General features: G+C 51.6%; 1 protein-coding gene and 1 long non-coding RNA gene across 5 annotated transcripts in view; one reads left to right on the plus strand and one right to left on the minus strand.

Annotated features, from left to right (window-relative positions):
- CYS1 (cystin 1) overlaps nt 1-7,503 on the minus strand; it is a 20,995-nt gene extending 13,492 nt beyond the window's left edge. The window contains exons 1-2 of one of the 3 annotated variants that reach the window (XM_082745509.1): nt 7,124-7,503; nt 808-1,010 (exon numbers count right to left, since the gene is read on the minus strand). In XM_082745509.1, the coding sequence (XP_082601635.1) occupies nt 927-1,010; nt 7,124-7,471 (432 nt within the window). In that variant the 5' untranslated portion in view covers nt 7,472-7,503 and the 3' untranslated portion in view covers nt 808-926. Of the gene's footprint in view, nt 1-807; nt 1,011-7,123 lie in introns of those variants that run through there. The other 2 variants (XM_082745510.1, XM_082745508.1) reach the window with 2 other exon arrangements.
- Nucleotides 1,497-18,697, plus strand: LOC309871993. Of its 2 annotated transcripts, none has more exons than XR_014315602.1 (3): nt 1,497-6,964; nt 13,919-14,122; nt 16,501-18,697. It is a non-coding gene; the product is annotated as an uncharacterized lncRNA (long non-coding RNA). The 2 variants fall into 2 exon arrangements; XR_014315603.1 differs by having other exon boundaries at nt 16,866-18,694.
- Nucleotides 18,698-19,875: the final 1,178 nt, after the last annotated feature.

Genomic DNA, 19,875 nt, shown 5'->3' on the forward strand with positions numbered 1-19,875 from the left:
TCTCTGCCCCGGATCAGTGCAGTGCCCGCCTACCCAAGCGTCCCACTCCTGCACGGTCCCCGCTCATTCGCTCCCCGCTGCCACCTCTGACCTTCAGAAAGGGAGGCTGGCCCGGAGAGCAGGCACGAAGCACGAGAAATAAGGCGATGTCTCCGGGAGGGGACCTGGGGAAAAGGTGGCGACGGTGGGAGGGACACTTGCTTTTCGGGACATCTTTCACATCTTCTCGCCTGTGCGTGTCTATTACCTCTTCTGATTTTAAAATCAACATTTAAGTATAATAAACACAGACAACTTCTATGAGCTCCCCACTGTCTACAGGATGAATTTCCACCCCTTAGCCTAGAGGGCTGCGAAATCCGGACTCGAGGCGACCCGCGTGCCTTTTGCACTCCACCCATCATCCCCTCGCTGTCCGGCTAGAAGGGGCTGCACACTGTTTCATCCCTTTGGGTTTTCCACACGCTGCCCCCTCTGGAAGGCTTCATCCCCTTCCTGCTGCTGGTAAACTCAACCGATCCTTCAGAACCAGCTCAGACGTCAGGCCCACCGGGAAGACGCCTGCCTCCGGTGGGATTATTCAACCCCCTGGGTGTGTAATACTTCCGACACACCTGTGCTGCGGGGCTTCCCTGATGAACAACAAAGGTGCATTTATACGGCCCTCCAGAACACAGCTAGGAGCTTTCTGAGCGTCAGCACTACATTTGACTCCTCCATGTTTCCTAGATTGCTCAAAAACTGCCTACTCCCGCTCAAATTTGTGTGCTTTGGTATAAATCACATCTGAAAGCAGACGGACAGTAACTCTTCAAAACAGTGGCTTTATTTTCTTTGCCAAAAGTCCATCACATCATCCATCACGTTCAAGTCTCTCTGGTGATCTGCTTCCCAGCCACGTAATCATTTGATTGCTGTCTTCCCCTTCACCTCCCACGGTAAATGTGAACCTGGGCTACGCCGAAGTCCTGGGCTGGTGGGAACACAAGCCTTATCCAGGTCCTCCTCTGCTAGAGCAAAACGGAACCTTCACAAAAATGCTGAAGACGGATTCATTCCGCCTAACTAGAACGCATGATCGGCCTAGACCTTCTTGTAAAAAAAAAAAAAAAAAAAAAAAAAAAGTGATACCTTTGCAGTAACAATAAAGTTTCCAGAAAATGAGGGGCACCTGGCTGGCTCAGTCAGTAGAGCGTGTGATTCTTGATGCTGGGGTTGTGAGTTCAAGTCCCGAGTTGGATATAGGGATTATTTAAAAATAAGAACTTTAGGGGTGTCTGGGTAGCTCAGTCAGTTAAACACCTGCCTTCGGCTCAGGTCATGATCTCAGGGTCCTGGGATCAAGCCCCGCATAGGGCTCCCGCTCAGCAGGGAGCCTGCTTCTCCTTCTCCCACTCCCCCTGCTTGTGTTCCCTCTCTTGCTGTCTCTGTCAAATAAATAAAATCTTCAAAAAAAAAAAAACCAACAACAAAAAAACTAAGATCTATAGGGGCACCTGGGTGGCTCAGTTGGTTAAGCGTTGGACTCTTGATTTCACTCGGGTCGTGATCTCAGGGTCCTGGGGTCTGGCCACTTCAGGCTCTGCACGCAGGAGGGAGCCTGCAGGAGATTCTCTTCCTCCGCCTCTCCCCACTCACTCGCATGCTCTCTCTGTCTCTCTTTTTTTCCTCTCTCAAACATAAATAAAATATATCTTTAAAAAATAAAAACAAATAAAATCCTAAAAAAACCCAAAAAACTTCCCCAAAAACAAACTTCCCTAGATCTTGATCAGCCCAGATTTATGAGGCAGGAGGGGGAACTAAGTCTGAAGGACATAATGTGGTAGCAAAGGGGCAGAATTTGTGTTTATTGGGTTGTATCAGAATTTCCTCTCTAAGAGTGCCCTTGAATTTTACTAGTGCATTTAATCTCAAAGACTTTGTATATCCAGCCCGTCTGGGACTGAGGTTTTATGGTTCATTGGGCTTCCTAAAAGAGCCATCCTTGACCATCTACTGCCACTGCACTGGAAAAAGAACCTTCCCGAAAGCATTGACTACACTCTGGTCCCTTGCTCCTCATTCTCCATGAACCCCAGCCCGCCGGGCTTCCCCCACGCTCTTCCCGAGGGCTCTAGGGGTCTCCAGGTGGCTGAGGTCAGTGGCCAGCTCCCTGGCTCCACCCTGTTCGTCCCATCGAGCAGCGTTTACAAGAGCCGCTCCCCTCTCCCTTCTTGAAACACTTCCCTCCCTTGGTTTCCAGACATGGCGTCCTCTTGGATTTTCCCCCGTTACTGGTTGTCCCCCTTAGCATGTGTCCTTATCTTTTCTGCGTCTAAACACAGCAGGGCCAGGTCCTCGGCTCCTCTCACACCAGCTCACACACATACACTCTGGCAGCCGTGCTTGCCTGGCACACACGAAGGTGTTAGCTGGCATCGTTGTTACTGGTGTTCTGGTCGACCCTCCACGCGCCTCTGCTCTGCCGGCTCCCACACTCCTAGGTCCAGCCACAACCTCTCCCCTGAGCCCCAAGCACTTACAAAGACCTCTGTGTCCACGGGCCAACGGCCTAACAGTGGCCAAAGGACCATGATGCTCTGCCTAGACACTGGGCACCCATCCTGGGCACCAGCCTGTCTCCCACTACCCTGACCTTGCCCTCTCCACTCCAGCCACACCGCCCAACCCGCTGCTCTCTGGGCAGACCCTCCAGGCCCCCCAGGACCTCTGACTGGCTGACCCCTCAGCCTGGGACAGAAGTTCCCACAGAAGCGGGGCAGTCCTCGCCTCCTCCACGGCTTTCCCCAGTACTGCCCCTTCAGTGACACCATGCCTGCCCACCTATTAAAAAAAGAACAACCTGCACTCACTCTTGTTCTCCCCAGCCCCTGCTGCTGTATTGTTCTTTTTTTTTTTTTTTAATTTGAGAGAGAGGCACAGGGGGGAGGGGCAGAGGGAGTGGGACAGACAGAATCCCAAGCAGACCCCACACTGAGTGCAGAGTCGACATGGGACTCAGTCTCACGACCCTGAGGTCATGACCTGAGCTGAAATCAAGAGTCAGACGCTTAACGGACTGAACCACCCAGGTGTCCCTGCTTTTATTGTTCTTTGTACTTTATTTTGTTCCCTGGTGGACTTACTGTGATCAGAATGGTAGCAGAAGTTCTGCCTGTTTGGGTCACTACGTACACCCAGCACCTCAAACGGCACATGGCCCGAGCTGAGCGCACGGATCAACCGTGCACGGTACCTCCTCCAGCTACCAGAGCTCTGAGGACCAGAGATACCACTGCACTGTTAGAAAACTAGAACTGGATTAAATGACTTAATACAACCCAAACCTAAACCGTCAGCTCTCCTTAAATAATTTTTCCATCCTAAATAGTTTTCCATTTTAATATCCCCCTAAAATGCTCTTGATTTTAAAGTCCCACTGGCTTTAGAAAAGGCATTCTGTCTTGCACACCTAACGTTTCACAGGCACAAAGGTGGAAATGAACCCAGGACAGCAATAGGAGACGGTTTTGCTATTGTATATGGACTTGATGGATATTTTGCATTTATTAAAATCATTAAGAATACTATGCAGCCATATAAAAGCTGTTTAAGAGAAGTTTTAGTATAAAAATTCAAAAGGGAATATTATAGTTTCACTGATATCAACACAGTGCCGCTGGGACCACATTACTTGTAGATACCCATGTAGAAAGGAATATATATATATCATACATAGCGGTATAAATGATTGATTTAAATACTTCTTAAAAGGGGCACCGGGTGGCTCAGTTGGTTAAGTATCTGACTGCTGATGGTAGGTCAGGATCTCAGGGTCATGAGATCGAGCCCCGCATCAGGCTCTGGGTGTGGAGCCTGCTTAGGATTCTCTCTCTCTACTCCTTTCCATCCCCAATCTCTCTCTCTCTCTCAAATAAATAAATAAATAAACGTAAATACTTCTTAAAACTTAACTTTAAAAATGCCAGTTTTAGACAATGGCAATACTTCACTCTTACCCAGCAACCTTCACGGTATCAGGAAAACAACCAAGAATTAAGAAATGAGACAAACATGAGCACTAGATTAACTTGAATATTTGCCACAAAGCCCATTGGGCAAAGAGATGATTCTCCGGGTCAGGGAAGAACCTCTCTCTGGCCTGACCTCAAAGGGTCCTGCTCTTCCTTTAAACACAGAATCAGCAGGCGTGGGTATGTGACTCCAGCCCCTCCCCCAAGGCCAGCTCAGAGAGGGTCCACTAGGGTGGGGGTTGCTCAGGACAGACAATGGGTTACAATGTGACAAGCATCATAACTGTTAGGGCCATAAGAGAACAAGGTACAGGAGCCTGACTGCCCAGAGTCTGATCTCCACTCCGCCATAACTGTGCAGCTTTGGTTAAGTTGCTTAACCTCTCTGTGCCTGTTTTCTTTCCCATCTGTAAAAATGGACAAGCATAATGTTAAAGATGAAAAGAGTTAATGCATGTCCGAGACCCCAGTGCATGTTAAAATATGAGCTACGACTATTTTTGAACAAAGTCGAGTATAATCCGTAATATTCAGGATGATGGTTCAGAGTTATGCATAATCAGTCTCCAAGAGAGTCTAATCAACAGTGGTTAAAATTTTTAAACATGGGTGCTTAAAGGGATAATTTCACTTGAGTCTGATACTGTCTTATGAAGAATACCTCTCTCTTTCAAAATGCTAGACAGTTTAGCACCTAAGGAAGGTTTTCATCCTTCCCTCCTCAAGAAATTTAAATTGTGTCATTTACTTACTCAATGAAAAATTTGCTCTGTCCTTGGGAACAGCATCTCAAACATTTCGGAGAAGGCGCGACTTCTATGTACAGGTTGAAATTGGCCCTTGGGGTTTTGAGATGGTCAATATTGATACATCTAAATACCAATTTCTTCCTAGCTCAATGATGTCTTATCGACTCGGAATCTTATAAGATGTGCAAGTGCCAAGAGAATCAGTCCAAGGAGGTCATCTATACAGCAAAAAGCATAAAACTCACAACTGAGCGGAAAGGCAATTGACCTTCTAACTGTGAACTTTACAGTCAAGAAATTAGGAGCCTGGACCTTTTCACTTTGTCTCCCCACATCTGAAAATAATTGGACTCGAGGAGCTTTCCTACAGATCTAATAATATAAGGTTCTAGGATTGACTCAAGAAATAATTATGGCACAGAAGGTACATACAATCCACCTCCAGAAGAACCACCCCGGCTGGCCGATTCTCCCTCCCAGGTACCTCCACCTCCCCTCGGCCCTCTAACTGTCCTGCTTCATTCAGGACCTGCTCACCCAGACCACCAAAGCAGCCCCCAGTTGGCTATCTTGGTCCTGGGCTTACTTGGCCCAGCCCATCGTCCCACAGCTGTTCGTGTCCTCTTCCTAAAACACAAAACGCTGCACCCCCCAGCCCTTCAGAGATAGCCATAGCTTTTAGGATGAAGTCCAAATTCCTTAACATGGGGAAACTCTCAAACAACCTGATAGCATGGTTAGGGACCCATCGGCGTCTTCCACCCAGGCCATCCCCATCCACAGCCTGGGCCACACCCCATTGCCTTTACCCACGCATGCAGGGTTCCTTCTGCACAAATACTCTTCCCTGCTGTCTGCCTGGCTAAGGCCACAGATCCTTCCAGATTCAGGTCAAGGGCTGTCCTTCTGGTGTGCCACCCTGACTTCTCCAGGGGATCAGTCCCTCCTCCTGTGGGCTCTGTGCAAGTCTGTCTCAGCACACTGTGTTCTGCTTTTTTTTTCTCTCCCCAAGCTAGACTGTGAATTGCTTTTGGGCAAGGACCATGTGCCATCTGTGTTGGCTTTAGCACCTAGCGGGGTGCTGGGCTCGTAGAAATGACTGGGACAGTGAGTAAGGCAGCCCTGCTCCCTGAGAATCACTGAGACTCAGCGGATCAGGGGAAAATTCATTCTTTTCCTTTTCCTCTCGTTTTCACTTTGAAAGTTTCCAAGGCGCTTGAAACTTGGACACTAGCTGATTGCTTCCATGCTCTCTGAGAATTTCCCCCAAGTTTCTGAACTGTTTATCCATTTCTAGTGTTATATAACTGAACGGTGACGTAGTCCTGAAGGAATCTTGTGAACGAATTCAGTCCTACTCACTGTGGCTCACTTTGGGAGGGTAGCAGGGGACAGGGGACAGGCAGGAGGATGGGGCGGGGGGGGGGGGTGCTGAGACACTCTGTACAGTCTGATTTGAGCCACTTCTCCTCCCCACCCCTCAGGGAGGCCTTTTCAGGATTCTGCTGCTTGTTGGCTCCCCCCAGAAGACACTTCCCTGGGACCTGGCAGTTAAGTCTGTCGGGCTCCAGAAAAGGGGGCGCTGCCTTTGGCGTCCACCTCATGCCCGGGAGCTGAGAGTAAAGATCTTGTTCATTCTGCTCTGCTGGAGAGAAGACCGTTGCCAAACCAGAGCGCTCGTTTTTATTGTTTTTCTAGAACAACAGGACTGTTATTACAAGTGTTCTGGAACAGAGGACCGCCGAAGCTAAAAACAGATTCCACAGCATCTTAAAAATAGCCAGTAGCATGTGAATTGCTCGACTAGCAAGGCAAGACTCTTGACGTGTCTGACACATTTGTGAACCACTGTTTGGCTACCGGTCCCCACTATTTCGCAGCCTCCTCTTAAGAGAAAAGCCAGCACCCCTGGCCAGCTCCCATCTCCGCCGGAAGGGCTCTGGGATGCTGTGCTTTGAGGGTAGACACAGTTCTAGAAGGCGAGCTCTGGCCAGAAGACAGCCTGGGAGACGCATTTCTGCCAAGGGATGTGTGTCTCCCCCACCCCCTCTCTTCCAGGCTGCTCCCAGCACTGTCACCCCAGACAGTGAGAGCAGCACCCAGAAGGGGCAGACGGGGAGAACATCAGAGGGGGTGCTGGGGAAGGACAGGCCCCGTGATCAGCGGGACATCTCGGAGGCATTCGGAGACACAGAGACGGTGGGTGACACTCAGGGCAGAGGGGGACGGGCGCCGCGCAGGCCGAGGGGCGGGGGAGGGGGTGCGCGGAGGCGGGTGGGAGGAAGCGCGCGGCTGGGGGCTGGGGGGTGCTGGGGGACAGGGCGCGGCCCCAACGGCTCCGCGGGCTCCCACACTCACCGGGCTCTCGGCGCCGGCTGCGGGTGGGGGCCGCGCCGGGCCCCGCGGGGCCAGCTCCCCCGGGCCCCAGGCCGCCGATTCGGCCAGCAGCTGGTCCAGCAGGCGCAGGGTCTCGTCCCCGCCGTCGGGGGGCGCCGCGGGGCCGGGGTCGGGCTCCGCCGCCCCCTCAGCCGCCTCTGCCTTCCCGGCCTCATCCCAGGCGGCCGCCGCCGCCGCCGCCGCCGCCGTCGCCGAGACCAGAGGCCGCGTCCCGCCCTCCGAGGCTGCCCCGCCGGACCCCGCCGGCCGGCTGTCGGGGCTGCGGAGCCGCCGCAAGGCCCGGCCGCTCCGGCTGCTGCCGCTGCCCATGGCGCCCCCGCCGCCCGCCGGGCAGGCTGGTCTCGCCTCCCGAGCGCGGCCCCGGGGCGGGAGCGCGGCGGGGCGGGGACGCGGGAGGGGGCGCGGCCGGGGGCGGGGGTGCCGACCCGGCCGGGGTTAAGCGGTGCGGGGGACGCGATCCGGGGCTAGGGATGCAAGACCCCGCGAGCCGGGGGTTGGGCTGCGGATCCGGGCCTGGGCGGGGGCGGGGGTGGCGAGGGCGCTAGAGCGAGGGGCGGCGGGGGGACCGGGACGCAGACCCGGGTTCGGCGGGCGGTGGAGGGGGGTCGGCGCGCTAATGAGATGCGGATCCCGGCCTGAAGGGTGAGGGGCGGAGATGGGGTGGAGCGCGACCCGGGGGCAGGGACCCAGGAAGGGGCGCGACCGGCGTTTGGGGTGCCGACCCGGGCGAGGGCTCCAGAGCAGGGGGCCAGGGCCAGAGCTAGGGGTGGCGGGGAGGCGGGGGCGCGGCCCCAGCCTGTGGAAGGTGGCGCGGGGAGCGAGATCGGGTGCGGGGCACTGGGGTGGAGGGTCGGGGGCACTGGGGCGGGGCGTTCCCTCCTCAGTCGTCTGACCAGTCTCCTTCTCCCCGCTTGGGGTGGGGACCCCCTTGCGGGCCCCCCTGCCCGGCTCTGGCTCCGCGACCCCTCGGGTCAGCCAGGTCCCCGCCGCCTGGAACTGAAACCCCCGGGCGCCGACAGGCCTTGGTGCGACCTCACACTGCGCGAGGACGGGGCGAGAGCAGGGAGGTGATGTCACAGCCTTGCCCCCACCGGGCTGGGTGGGTGGTGGGCGACGTCGCCTCTGCGAGCCTCGCACTCCTCGGATGGGTACCAACACCCGAGGTTCGAGGAATTTTGCGCGCGGGGCTTCACGCCTCAGTGGCCCCCGGGCCGGCCGCAGACTGAAGACCCTCTCCCTCCCGCGCCAGGGCAGACCTAAAACGCGACAGGGGGAGGGAAGGGGCAACCCTCCGCGAGGACAGCGGGTCCAGCCCTTGGGCGAGCGCCGCGGGGGAAAGCCCCGGGCCCTCCTTGCGTCCTCCACCCCTGCCTGCCCCGTCTGAGACCCCGCGGCCCAATGCTGCGCCTCACCCAAAACCCCATCATAAAAAGTAATCGCTGTTAAGAAAGAAAAATTATAAAAAGAACAGAAAAAGCACCCCCCTCCGAAAAAAAGCAAACGAAATACCAATAGGTATAAATCATTATTCTAGCTTTGGGTCATGGATAGTAAAAGAAAAACGTTTATTACTGTAAGTGAACTAACTCCCAGATAAGGACAGGCGGCTCCCCAAAGCTGTCTCCCTCAACCCGAGGGATGTTATTGTCGGTCTTGCTTGTATTGTGCTTAGACTTGATTTCTTCCTCTCTTTTTTCCCACTGACTTAAAAACCCAACTTTTCCAAACTAAGGAAATGCCAACACCGTGAGTCTCACTCACCCGTCTGGGCTGGGCATTAACCAGAATCCTGAATAAGTTTCAGGAAGAGGTCAGGAGAAATATTGGCCATTGGCCAACCTCTTCCAACCGTGGACTTGAAATGTTACTGTTTTATGGCTCCAGGAGTCAAGATTAAAAACTTTATGCGGCGAAAATGGAATAAACATGGGATTCAAGTCCATTTCCATCGACTGACAAGGAAGCCTCTTTTTTTTTTTTTTTTTGCAAGATTTTATTTATTTGACAAAGATCACAAGTAGGCAGAGAGGCAGGCAGAGAGAGAGAGGGAGAAGAAGGCTCCCCACTGAGCAGAGAGCCCGATGCGGAGCTGGATCCCAGGACCCAGGGATCACTACCCAAGCAGAAGGCAGAGGCCTTAAGCCACTGAGCCACCCAGGTGCCCCCAAGGAAGTCTTTCCAACTTCCTTTTTCCTCTCTTTCTCTCTTTTTGACCTGCAGTCTTAACCATCCAGATGTAGGAGATGGGCCAGACACATCATTTGAAGTCATCTACAGATGTGTCTGATTTGAAAGCTATTAATATATGTTTTCTCTTTAGCAAAACAAATTTTATCTTAAAACTCTTTAAGCCTCGGGAGGAAAACATTCAGAAGGAAAAGACATTTTTCTTGAACTAAGTTCAACTAAGTTTAATCATTTAAAGGAAAATATGTTTTTTTCTTCTGCCCAAGTAGAGTCTAGTCATGTGACTCAGTTTAAATATATGCGGAGTTCCCTGTGTTCACTCTCAGGGCAGTTAATGTTTCTGACCACTCTAGATCCCAATCTGGTTTCCCCAGACTTGTCTAGCTCACTTGGCTTCAGTGACAGTAATGCCAAAGCCTACAGGCTTTCCACTCGAGAACCCATTTAAAGTCAGCTGCATTTGGAGACCTGGCTTCCACTGAACAGGCTAAAAACCCAGATTGATTTTATTACAAGTTTCCCATAATGAACAGACAACCTAAAGTTTTCCCACATGACTAATGTGTCCTAAGATCATCTCAAGAAATAAACAAGAATCTCTCTGTCCCACGGGGTTAGCGAAATCCCACAAATATCGGGACATGGAAAATGGGGACATCTTGGCAGCCACACCTCTCCAGCTAAAGGACTTCCTTATGCAGTGACCGTGGTGGTGGCTGGTGAGGGAGATGGAAGATGAGACCCAGCCTGAGACCTGTCTGCTGCACTTCTGGAAAATAATTTCCTTGCAGTGAGCAAATGAAACTTGGGGAGAGAACTGTCGATGTTGATACTTTCAGCAGGAGATGGGTCCCGAGCGATGTTTTCCTTGGCTATAGGACTAGCCTGGCATCTGGAGCTGAGGCAAGTCCTCTTCTTACCAGAGCCCAAGGACCACCTCCCTCTTAAAGCCCCACTGCAGGGCCCTACTTCAGGGACTCTCCAGATCTACTCTCCCTGCTCCGGACCTCTCTGATCGCCCGCCATTCCTAACACACCACTAGCGGTCAGGTAGGAGGGACAGACTGTGTAGGTCCTACTTATTATGAATATACAGAAAAATCACATTTATATTCAGAGGAAAAATGAGAGCACTTGAAACAGGCAAGTCATCTTTCTATTTTTAATGTTTAATCAGGAACTTGAGAGAGAGCCACGGTGCTCTCAATGATTGCTGATACAGTCGGACAGCAGTAATCTGTAACTGCTATGGTCTCCCCGCAAAGCGTCCCATGCTTTTGCATGTGGTTTCATGACATCCCCACCGAGAGAGGTGGAGAGAGAGATAAGAAAGAGTAGACACTACTCATTAAGGATAATTAATGGATTTAAAACTCTCCTGCAGTATTCACTCAGAAAGCAAGGTTAATGATGCAGGCTTTCCATTAGGTGATCAGCTCACGTTGCTGAAGGGGGCTCTCTGGGCTTCTCGTCCAAAATGGCAGGTTTGGCACAATTTACTTCTCTTGTTACTTGAGACCCTCCCCCTCCACTGAAATCAAGATATTAAAAAAAAAAAGAGAGACAGGGAAGGAGTGGTAAAGGGGAGAGAATATTACAGATGAGAGATTTCGGCACATTTCTGGAACATGCAAAGCTGATCGTGGAAGGTTTCCAGGTGAACCAGGAAGAGGAATTACAGCCTGTGGTATGATGTCAGGGGCTGAAGGGGAAGCAAGAGGCAGTCTTCTGCCCGGGAGGCTTGGGGACTCGGCAGCAGGTACGGACGAAGGTCGGAGCGAGAAGCAGGATGGAAGGTCTGCATATGGACAATGCATCAGCCTCCCCGCCACCCAGGTCACGTGTCAGGAGAAAGGACTGGGCTGCCGGTGCGGAGCTCTGGGGCTGTGGAGTCTTTTCCTGATGCCATTTTACTGGGAGTGGGGAGCTCTGGTTGGGGTGTTTACTAGTGGGCAGGACGCTGCCCACTCTGGAGTTAGGCTACTTTATGTTCAGGTGCCCACACCTGGCCCACGGGCTACAGTGCTGGCCCAGGTGGCGGGACCGTCCCCTCCCCGGGGGCTGGGGACAGCAGAAGCATCATGACCGTCCAGTACGGTGGCATCTGTCCTTGCCGGCCGCCCTTCTCCTCGCAGGTCCGCTGCACAGACAGCCGGGGGCTGACTCCCCTTTCCACAACCACAGTTTGGAGTTGGAGATTTGGAAGCCGCTCAAAGCATACATAGGCTCTAGGCTGGGTGAGAGCTCTTTTTCATTCCGAGGAAGTCTTGTAGCAGGAGGGGAAGGGGAGAGGGGGAGAGGGCAGCAGTGAGGGGAGGAGGCAGTGAAGCTGGTGCAAACTTAGCCTTAATACGTTTGGATTATGGAAGTGAACCTTAGCACTACCGCAGGCTAAACAGCGTGCGTCCAACACTAAATGTCCAACTTTAAGCTCAAATAGCCCCACTGTGAATGACAACCCTGCTGTGTGGAAACCGCCCTGTTCTGGTCGCTTCTGCACAGAACCAGCGCATGGGCCCGGAGAGCTGGGGAGATGCTTACATCCCTCCTCCTCCTGGGAGACCTGAGAATCCCCCAGTGAACCAACCACCTAAAGGAACAGAGATGTCTCCAGTTAAAGTCCAGGTTAAACATTATGTTTGCTGGCCCTGTCGTTCATAGTGTTGTAACTTGTTAAGTGGCACCCAAGACTCAGCCTGCTCGTAGGGATGGATGCCTGTGAACTGTTTGTGCACATCGTCCTGGCCGGAAGGACCACCTGCCCTGTGGGATGAAATCAACCACCACCAGGGAGGTTAGGAAGCACTTCCAGGTCCCTCTACAGACCTGGGCTCCTTAAATGAGCCCCTCAGCAACCTCCTAGGCTAGATGTTACCTCTGTCCATGTCACAGACGGCAAAGCTGAAGTTCAGAGGAGCCGAGGACTCGCCCAAGGTCTCGAAGCCTTGAAGCAACAAAGGCGGGACTCGAACCCAAGCCCGCCTGGTCCTTGTGGTCTTTTCCTTATGTTCGCTGTACCAACTGTTGAGAGACCTAGCAGAACAGGCAAACGAGCTCCGGAAAAGGAGCTACTACCCCGCTAGCCAGGGCTGCTGTGCAGGTGGGGTGAGGACTGTACAGATTATTTTCTGATCCAAAGTGCCTGACCACGGAGCAAGCAGGGGCTGCCATTCAGCCGAGCTCTGTCCACTCAACTGTCCCCTCTGCATCAGGGCTGAGCCCTCCCCACCTCCGCCTCCCCTCCCCCCCCCAGGAAAGTGCAGAATGAGCTAGCATGGTGCGAGGACAGGCTTCCCCAGGACAAGCCACTCGAACATGCAGATTCTTTAGCACAAAACGCAATCCAGACCCTACAGTCTCAAGAGAAGCTTTTGCCCCTCCCTTAATTACATTGGAGAATCTAAATCAGAGATCTTTCCAGAGTAAGGGTTACTGCCACAGTTCAGTTTTATCAGAGTGACCCATCTATAGGGCAGGGCAAGCCTTTGTTGACCAAACATGTGCTCTTTTTCATCTTCCTGTGAATTACATCCCTTCCCTTTGAAGTCCAAGACCCCCAGCCCCTTCCCCTTGGTTCAGAATGGCGGAAATACCTGATTTGGGCTGTCTTTGGAATTTCCATGTCTATGTCTGTGTGGATTCCCTGTATGTATGCCTTTTTTTTTTTTTTTTTTTGTATGTACGCTCTTAAATCTGATTTTCTCTTGCTAATGTATCTCGTTTCCATTTGAATCTTAGTCCAGCTAGAAGGACCCTTGAAGGGGACAGGAAGTATTGCTTTCTGATACTCACTAGGGTCCCACCAATTCCTCTGACACTATTAACCTTGAAGTCTAAGTTAGCCGAGTGACTAACCTTTTTACCCTCTCTGGCCAGCAAATTTCTCCAAATCCCTGCACACACACATGCACACACAGGATCAAAGCACAAGTTCCTAATCACGGTCTTACAAACGACTCCTGCCGCTGATGGGAAGACTCCTGCCGCTGATAGGAAGTGAGCCTGGAGGGCTATGGTAGATCAAGAATGTTGTGTTTGACGGCAAACATTTCCTCCTGGGAAAATGGTGGGTATGCACTTTCCACCTTGGGATTGGGTGGTCCTGGGACATACCCTGGCCAGTGATTCCTGAGCAAAATTGAGTGCGTCCCTTTCGGACTACAACCATCAAGCCTGCTGGGAGATCTCGAATTCTCTTTCCACCACAGTGACTGGCAACGTTCGTGGTGGTATCTGTCACCCAGGGTCCTGGGTCACTGAACAGACCCCCTGGCCAACTTGTGATGGGCACGCAGCCGTAAGTATTTGCTGCTGTAAGCCAGCCCTGCGCCCGGGTTGTTGTGGTGTAAAAGAGCCCCACTGCCCTGCATGGTGAAGAAACCACATGTAATTCTGTGAACCATGTGGGGGGCTCAGGGGAGTAGTGGAGTCAAGTAGACAGTTTCCAAAGACCACCCTATTCTATCTCACTGGGGTTGTTAAATATAAGTTTAAGAATAGGGTTTGTCCTAAATATATTCTCAGAGACCAGGGTTTATTTTTAACCTTTCTTTTTTTTTTTTTTTAAAGATCTTATTTGTCAGAGAGAGAGCACAAGGAGGCAGAGTGACAGGCAGAGGCCAAGAGAAGCAGGCTCCCTGCTGAGCGAGGAGCCCAAAGCAGGACTTGATCCCAGGACCCTGGGATCATGACCCAGGCCGAAGGGAGCTGTTTCACCAACTGAGGCACCTAGGTGTCCAGGATTTTTTGATCTTTGACTGTAATTTTCTTTTGGTAAGAGTTACTCTAATAGTTGTTATGGTTAATTTTTTTTTTTTTAAGATTTTATTTATTTGACAGAGATCACAAGTAGGCAGAGAGGCAGGCAGAGAGAGAGAGAGAGAGGGAAGCAGGCTCCCTGCCGAGCAGAGAGCCGGATGTGGGACTCGATCCCAGGACCCTGAGATCATGACCTGAGCCGAAGGCAGCGGCTTAACCCACTGAGCCACCCAGGCGCCCCTGTTATGGTTAATTTAATGTGTCGACAGCGAGCTGGTAGCATATTATTTCTGGGAGTGTCTGGGAGAGTGTTTCCAGAAGACATTAGCATTTGAATCAGCGGACCAAGTCAGGAGATGTCCTCCCAGAGGAGGCTGAGGACCGGATTTGGTCAGGAAGGAGGAAGAGTGAATTCTCACCCTTGGGCTGGAGCTGGGACACCCACATTCTCGGGTCCTTGGGCATCCGTCCTCCTCAATCTTAGGCCTTCGGGCTCAGACTGAATTCTGCCACCAGCTTCCTGGGGCTCCCAGCTTGCAGATGGAGACTGTGGGACTGCTCAGCCTCCACAGCCCCATGAGCCCGGTCCTGTAGTAACCCTGTAGTAAGCCTATAGTAAGTTCCTGTAGTAAGCCTCTTCTTATATGTCCCCCACTCTCCAGACCCTATCGCTTCTGTTTCTCCGGAGAACCCTGGCTAATACAGTAAGTCACATAAAATCTCTGAGTATTCAAAAAAAGCAAATTTATTTTCCTACATTGATTAAAAATTAGCACTTCCAGGGACGCCTGGGTGGCTCAGTCAGTTAAGCATCTGCCTTTGGCTCAGGTAGTGATCTCAGGGTCCTAGGATGGAGTCTCGCATGGGGCTCCTTACTCAGCGGGAAGCCTGCTTCTCCCTCTGCCCCGCCCCCATGCTTGCTCTCTCTCTTTCTCTCTCTCTCTGACAAGTGGAGAAATAAAATTAAAACATAAAAAATAAATAAAAGTTAACCCTTCCATCTGGGGCCAGCGTGGGGTTTTGTCTGCGCACATCTGTACTCTGTGTAATAGATCAACACAGCCAGCAGGCTCCCTTCTGGACACCACAAACCTCAGACCTCAAAGACAGTGGGGGGCGGGGTATGGGTAAGGGAAGGGTCAGTTAGAGCAGGAGGTGGGCTTTGCCCCAGGCCAGAGGCCAGCCATCCTTCTGGATCAGAAACCACCGTTCAGACTTGAAAGGTTTAATTTTTCCATTCATTTGATTCTGTGTTCAAATTGCAACCCCCCTCCCCCTCCCCCCCATAATAACCTTAGAACTTGGTCAGCAGGGCTTCCTTTTATATGTGCTTGCTGGATTTAAGAACAGGGACGGGTAGACCTGAAGATGAGCTGTTTAGCTCAGGGGTAGGCATCCTACAGCCACTCAGCCAAATCCAGCCCCCACCTGTTCTTGTAGAAGTTTCCTTGGACACAGCCAGGCCCGAGTTTGTTCATGAGCGCTCTCCCGCTGGCCTTCCGTCACTCTGAAGGGTTGAGTAGTTGCCCCAGAAGCCCTTTGTCCTGCAAAGCCTAAAATATTTACCCCCTGGTCCTTCCCAGAAAAGGGTGCCACTTCCCAGGTTAGTTGAAAGGCCTCCGTGTTTCACCCCGTCAATCCGGATGATCCAGTTTATTCGTGAAAGAAAACAAGTTAATATTAACCACCTGCGACTTTTAGTAACTTATTTCTGCTTTCATGTCTAACTTCGCATTCTCGCCGGGGCCTCGGGTGAGCTTGCTGAGCTGTGAAATTCAAAGTAAAATGTTCTCATAGGCAAACCTGCCTTCTTAATTTTTAAAGTCCTTCTTTTGTAGGAGCCAGAAACTAGACCTGCCAGTCATCCTTCTGTTTCTACTTCTACCAGTTTTTTTTTTCCTTACAGATAAAATGTTGAAAGCATTTCTGTGCCCTCATTCTCTCTGATTCACACACAGACAAAAGGAAAAAAATCTTTCTGATTTCCAGTTTTGTACGCGTCAACACTAGGGATGTATTAAAAGTTATTTGAAGCCATTTAAGAAACTATATCCAGTTATTTTTTGATTCCTTAAACTAAATGCAAACTTAGACCAAAATGAAATCATCAGAAAAGAAACTCAATCTGTTTGAACAAGTATACACCCCACAGATATTCAATTTGATTAACTCTACAAACGTTTGTAAAGCACATAATGATAAACCTAGGGAACAAACAAATGAACCATAATCCCTACCCTCGGGGAATTTGGGGAACAGTGGGAAGTTTAATATCTAAAATAAAGGGAGAAATGATTTTCTGTGTTAAATAATTAAATAATTTTTATTTAATAATGAATAGCTATGTTAAATAATTAAATAAATTAAATAATTTTTTATTTAATAATAAATAGGTATGCTAAATAATTAAAATAAAGGGAGAAAGGGAAAACAACAGGTACAAAATGCGGAGGAAGGAGGGTTAACATGAGTTAATGTCTCTGGGAGCGGTCAAGAAAGCATCACGGGGCCAGCACCAGGCTGGGTTTTAAAAGAGGAGCAGAAGGTGAGTTTGCAAAAGAAGAGGTCAAGGCACCGGACGTGTGGAGGCTTGGGGTTGGGGGCAGAGAAATGAGAGCTGCTGTCTTCTTCCAAATGTCCTCGCGGGCTCTTAACTAACTGCTCTAGTGGGGAAACCAGCATCCTGATTTTTAGATAGAACCCTGCACTTGGAACGACATGAAATCCTTGAGTAAAGAAAGGCTTCTCGCCACCCCAGGCCATCTCCTGCTCCCAGCGTGAATGTCATTCTGTTACTTGGAGCGTGACCCGCACGGTCCCCTGCCGATGCTGTGTTCTGGGCAGCCATGGTGAGGACGCGACACAGCACACCCAGGGGTGTGGAGTCGGCCCTGGAAGGAGCCTGGGTAGCAAACGCCCCCAACAGAGTCCTGAAGAAGGGGGGACTCACCCAAGGTCCTGCGGCGAGGATTTCAGAGCGACCACGTGTTGAGGGCTCTGGGGCCCTGGCCCTCTGTGACATTCCGATGGTTTGACCTGTAGCAGCATTATGGGGTAGATCCTGAGGACCCCTATTTGACAGACAAGGCACTGAAGCTCAGAGAGCCCAAGACACTTGCCCACAGTCACACAGCCTGTCAGTGCCAGAGCCTCAGGTGGTCTCACTGCTCAGCCCAGGCTCCCCTGACACCTGTCCTGGCACTAGGGCCACCTGTCCCGGTCCCTGGCTGTGCCCTCCATCACCAGTGAGCCACCCCAGCCAGCAGACAGTAGCACAGATGGTTTGGGTGGCACTGGCACAGTGTGTGCTGCTGTCCCTTGAGGATCCTCTCTCCCAGACTGAGCCGGCATCTTCCACACCCTGGAAAGATCTCTGTCCATCTTCAGTTTGCAAAGCCTGGCGCTCATGTCCCCACCTCTAGTGGCCGCCTGAGAAGAGAGTTATCTGAATGTGCGAACGAGGGGAGGCGGAGCCTACGCCACCTGGACAACATGCATCTCTAAGTCTCTCCTGTCTGGATGAGATGTGAGCACCAGACACTCTTAAAGCAAACTTTGGTTGCCATGGTAACTGGGTCTTCAGACTCTTCCCGGCTTGAACAGTGCCAGCCACGCAGCCGGGTCTTATCTCTAACACCCAGCGCTCAGTGAGTCACTCCCGCGTCTCTGGCTGCAGGCTGCCCAACTCGGGGCGGGGTGGGGGTGGCCAAAGGGGCGAGGTGGGGCAAGGGGGGGAAGGGAAGCTCTCCTTACTGGCGGCAGCGTTCTTCAGCCTCCAGAGCAAATTGCCAAGTCACTACTTGGATCCTGTCTTCCGTATTTTGTTGGGGGAACAGGCATCGCAAGGGGGGGGGTGTTGCTGCCTCCCAGACCCGGCTTCTGTTTCTTTGTTTTATTTAAGATTTTATTAAGTAATCTCTTCAACCCACAAGGGGCCCGAACTCACAACTCCAAGATCGAGAGTCGCAAGCTCCACCAACGGAGCCAGCCAGGCGCCCCCCAGCGGTGAGGGTCGGAAGGGACCCTGGTGTCCAGGGATTGGTGGCCCCGAGGAGAGAAGCCAGCAAGGGATCAGGGTGGTGGGCCAGGCCAGGGAGAGAGTTCGGCTGTGGCTGCTCCTCTTGTGGTGCTGGCTGCCTGGGCCTGTGGCCGGTGGGGGGGGGGTCCACATGGCCCCCCAAGACTGTTGCCCACACCTGGGGCCCAGCGGGAAAGAAGAGATGTGCAGGCAGTTAGCAAGGAGTCGGACAAACGGTCTCAGGTTGGAGAGTCAGGAGACATGACAACACAACACAGGAGGGGTTCTGCACCCAAAAATGACAGTGGGAAACCCCAGAAAATTGGAATCAAGTTTGCAGGAACGTGAATGGTATGGGACGTACCTCAGCCAGTGCCCCGGCTCTGTAATCCTTCTATGGTGATAGCACGTGTCAGCCCCCAGGGAAGCTGGGGCTCGAGGGAAACACACTGTACTATCTTGGCAACTCTTCCAAAGATGATTTCAAAATAAAATGTTTAAAAATCGTATGTTTTTTCTCATGAGAATAAAAGGAGTTACTGCCTTTCATATCTTGGGACCTCCTAAACTCACTTTGCCAGAGTGCCTTATTTCTTTGCCCCTCCCCCTGTGACACAGGCGTGTCACCCAGGCCATGGGTGTCACCCAGGCAAAGGGCCAAGAAGCTGTAGGGAAACAGAGGAAATAGCGGTTGACCTCTTCTTAACACTGTAACATCTTCCTAAATTCTTTACTGCTCCAGTTACTCAGGCAAAAACCCTGGGGTCATCTTGAACTCCTCTCTCTCACAGCACATCAAACATCAGTAGTTCCCTTGGTTTGGCCTTCTGATGACATAGCCGGAATCTGGCAGCTTCTGACCACCTCCACGGTCTCTCATTCCTTGCCAGACTCCTTGCTCTCCATCCCTAATCATGCCAGACACATGCATACCCCCGGGCCTTTGCACTGACTGCATCTGTGTCACTTTTTCAGAACGCTGCACAGCTCACGTCCATCCTCATGGATGGCTCTCACTCAGTGCCATTTCATCACTGCAGGGAGGCCTGTTTTAAATCAAGCCTGCATTCTACACTTCAGATCCCCTTATTCTTCTTTCCATAGCTCTTTCTGCTTCTAACATATAATTCACTAAACTTATTATGTTTGTTGCTTGCTTCTCTTTTCCTCCTGCTAGAATGTACACTCCAGAGGGCGGGGATTTTTTCTGTATTGTTCCCTGTTATTCTCCCAGCACCTAGAATAGTACTGGGACAATGCATCTGGGACAGGCAGGACTGGCTTCTTAAGCACGGCACAGTTTTGTTTACCTTCTGGCTCTGGACTCATCAAGCAGAGCAGAAATCAGTTGTCAAGGCTCAAAGGACACTTATGACCATCTTTCCAGGTGGGCAAGCTCAGGCCTGGAGAGGGTGTAAAGGACTTGCCCAGGGTCACACAGCTTCTTCCGTCCAAAGTCGTGTTGCTTTTGATGTTCAACATGACTGTATCAGTAACCATTAGGATGGAATAAAAATGTCTCCTTTGCAAAACAGATGTGTCCCTGCATCTTCTACATAATGAACTACTGTGTCATCGCTCTCAGGCCAACGTGAAACCTGAGCTCCCTCCCCCAGCGTCTCCTTGAAGACATGATTTCCATCAGCTTTTCTCCGGGTCTCCTAGGCAGGTGAGAGGTCCCGGGGTTTGGGTTTTGTTTTGTTTTTTTTTTTTTTCCTTCTCCAGCCTGGAGGCCAAGAACCTGTGACCG

This window comes from Mustela nivalis, assembly GCF_964662115.1.
Source record: "Mustela nivalis genome assembly, chromosome: 8".
Lineage (NCBI taxonomy): Eukaryota > Metazoa > Chordata > Mammalia > Carnivora > Mustelidae > Mustela > Mustela nivalis.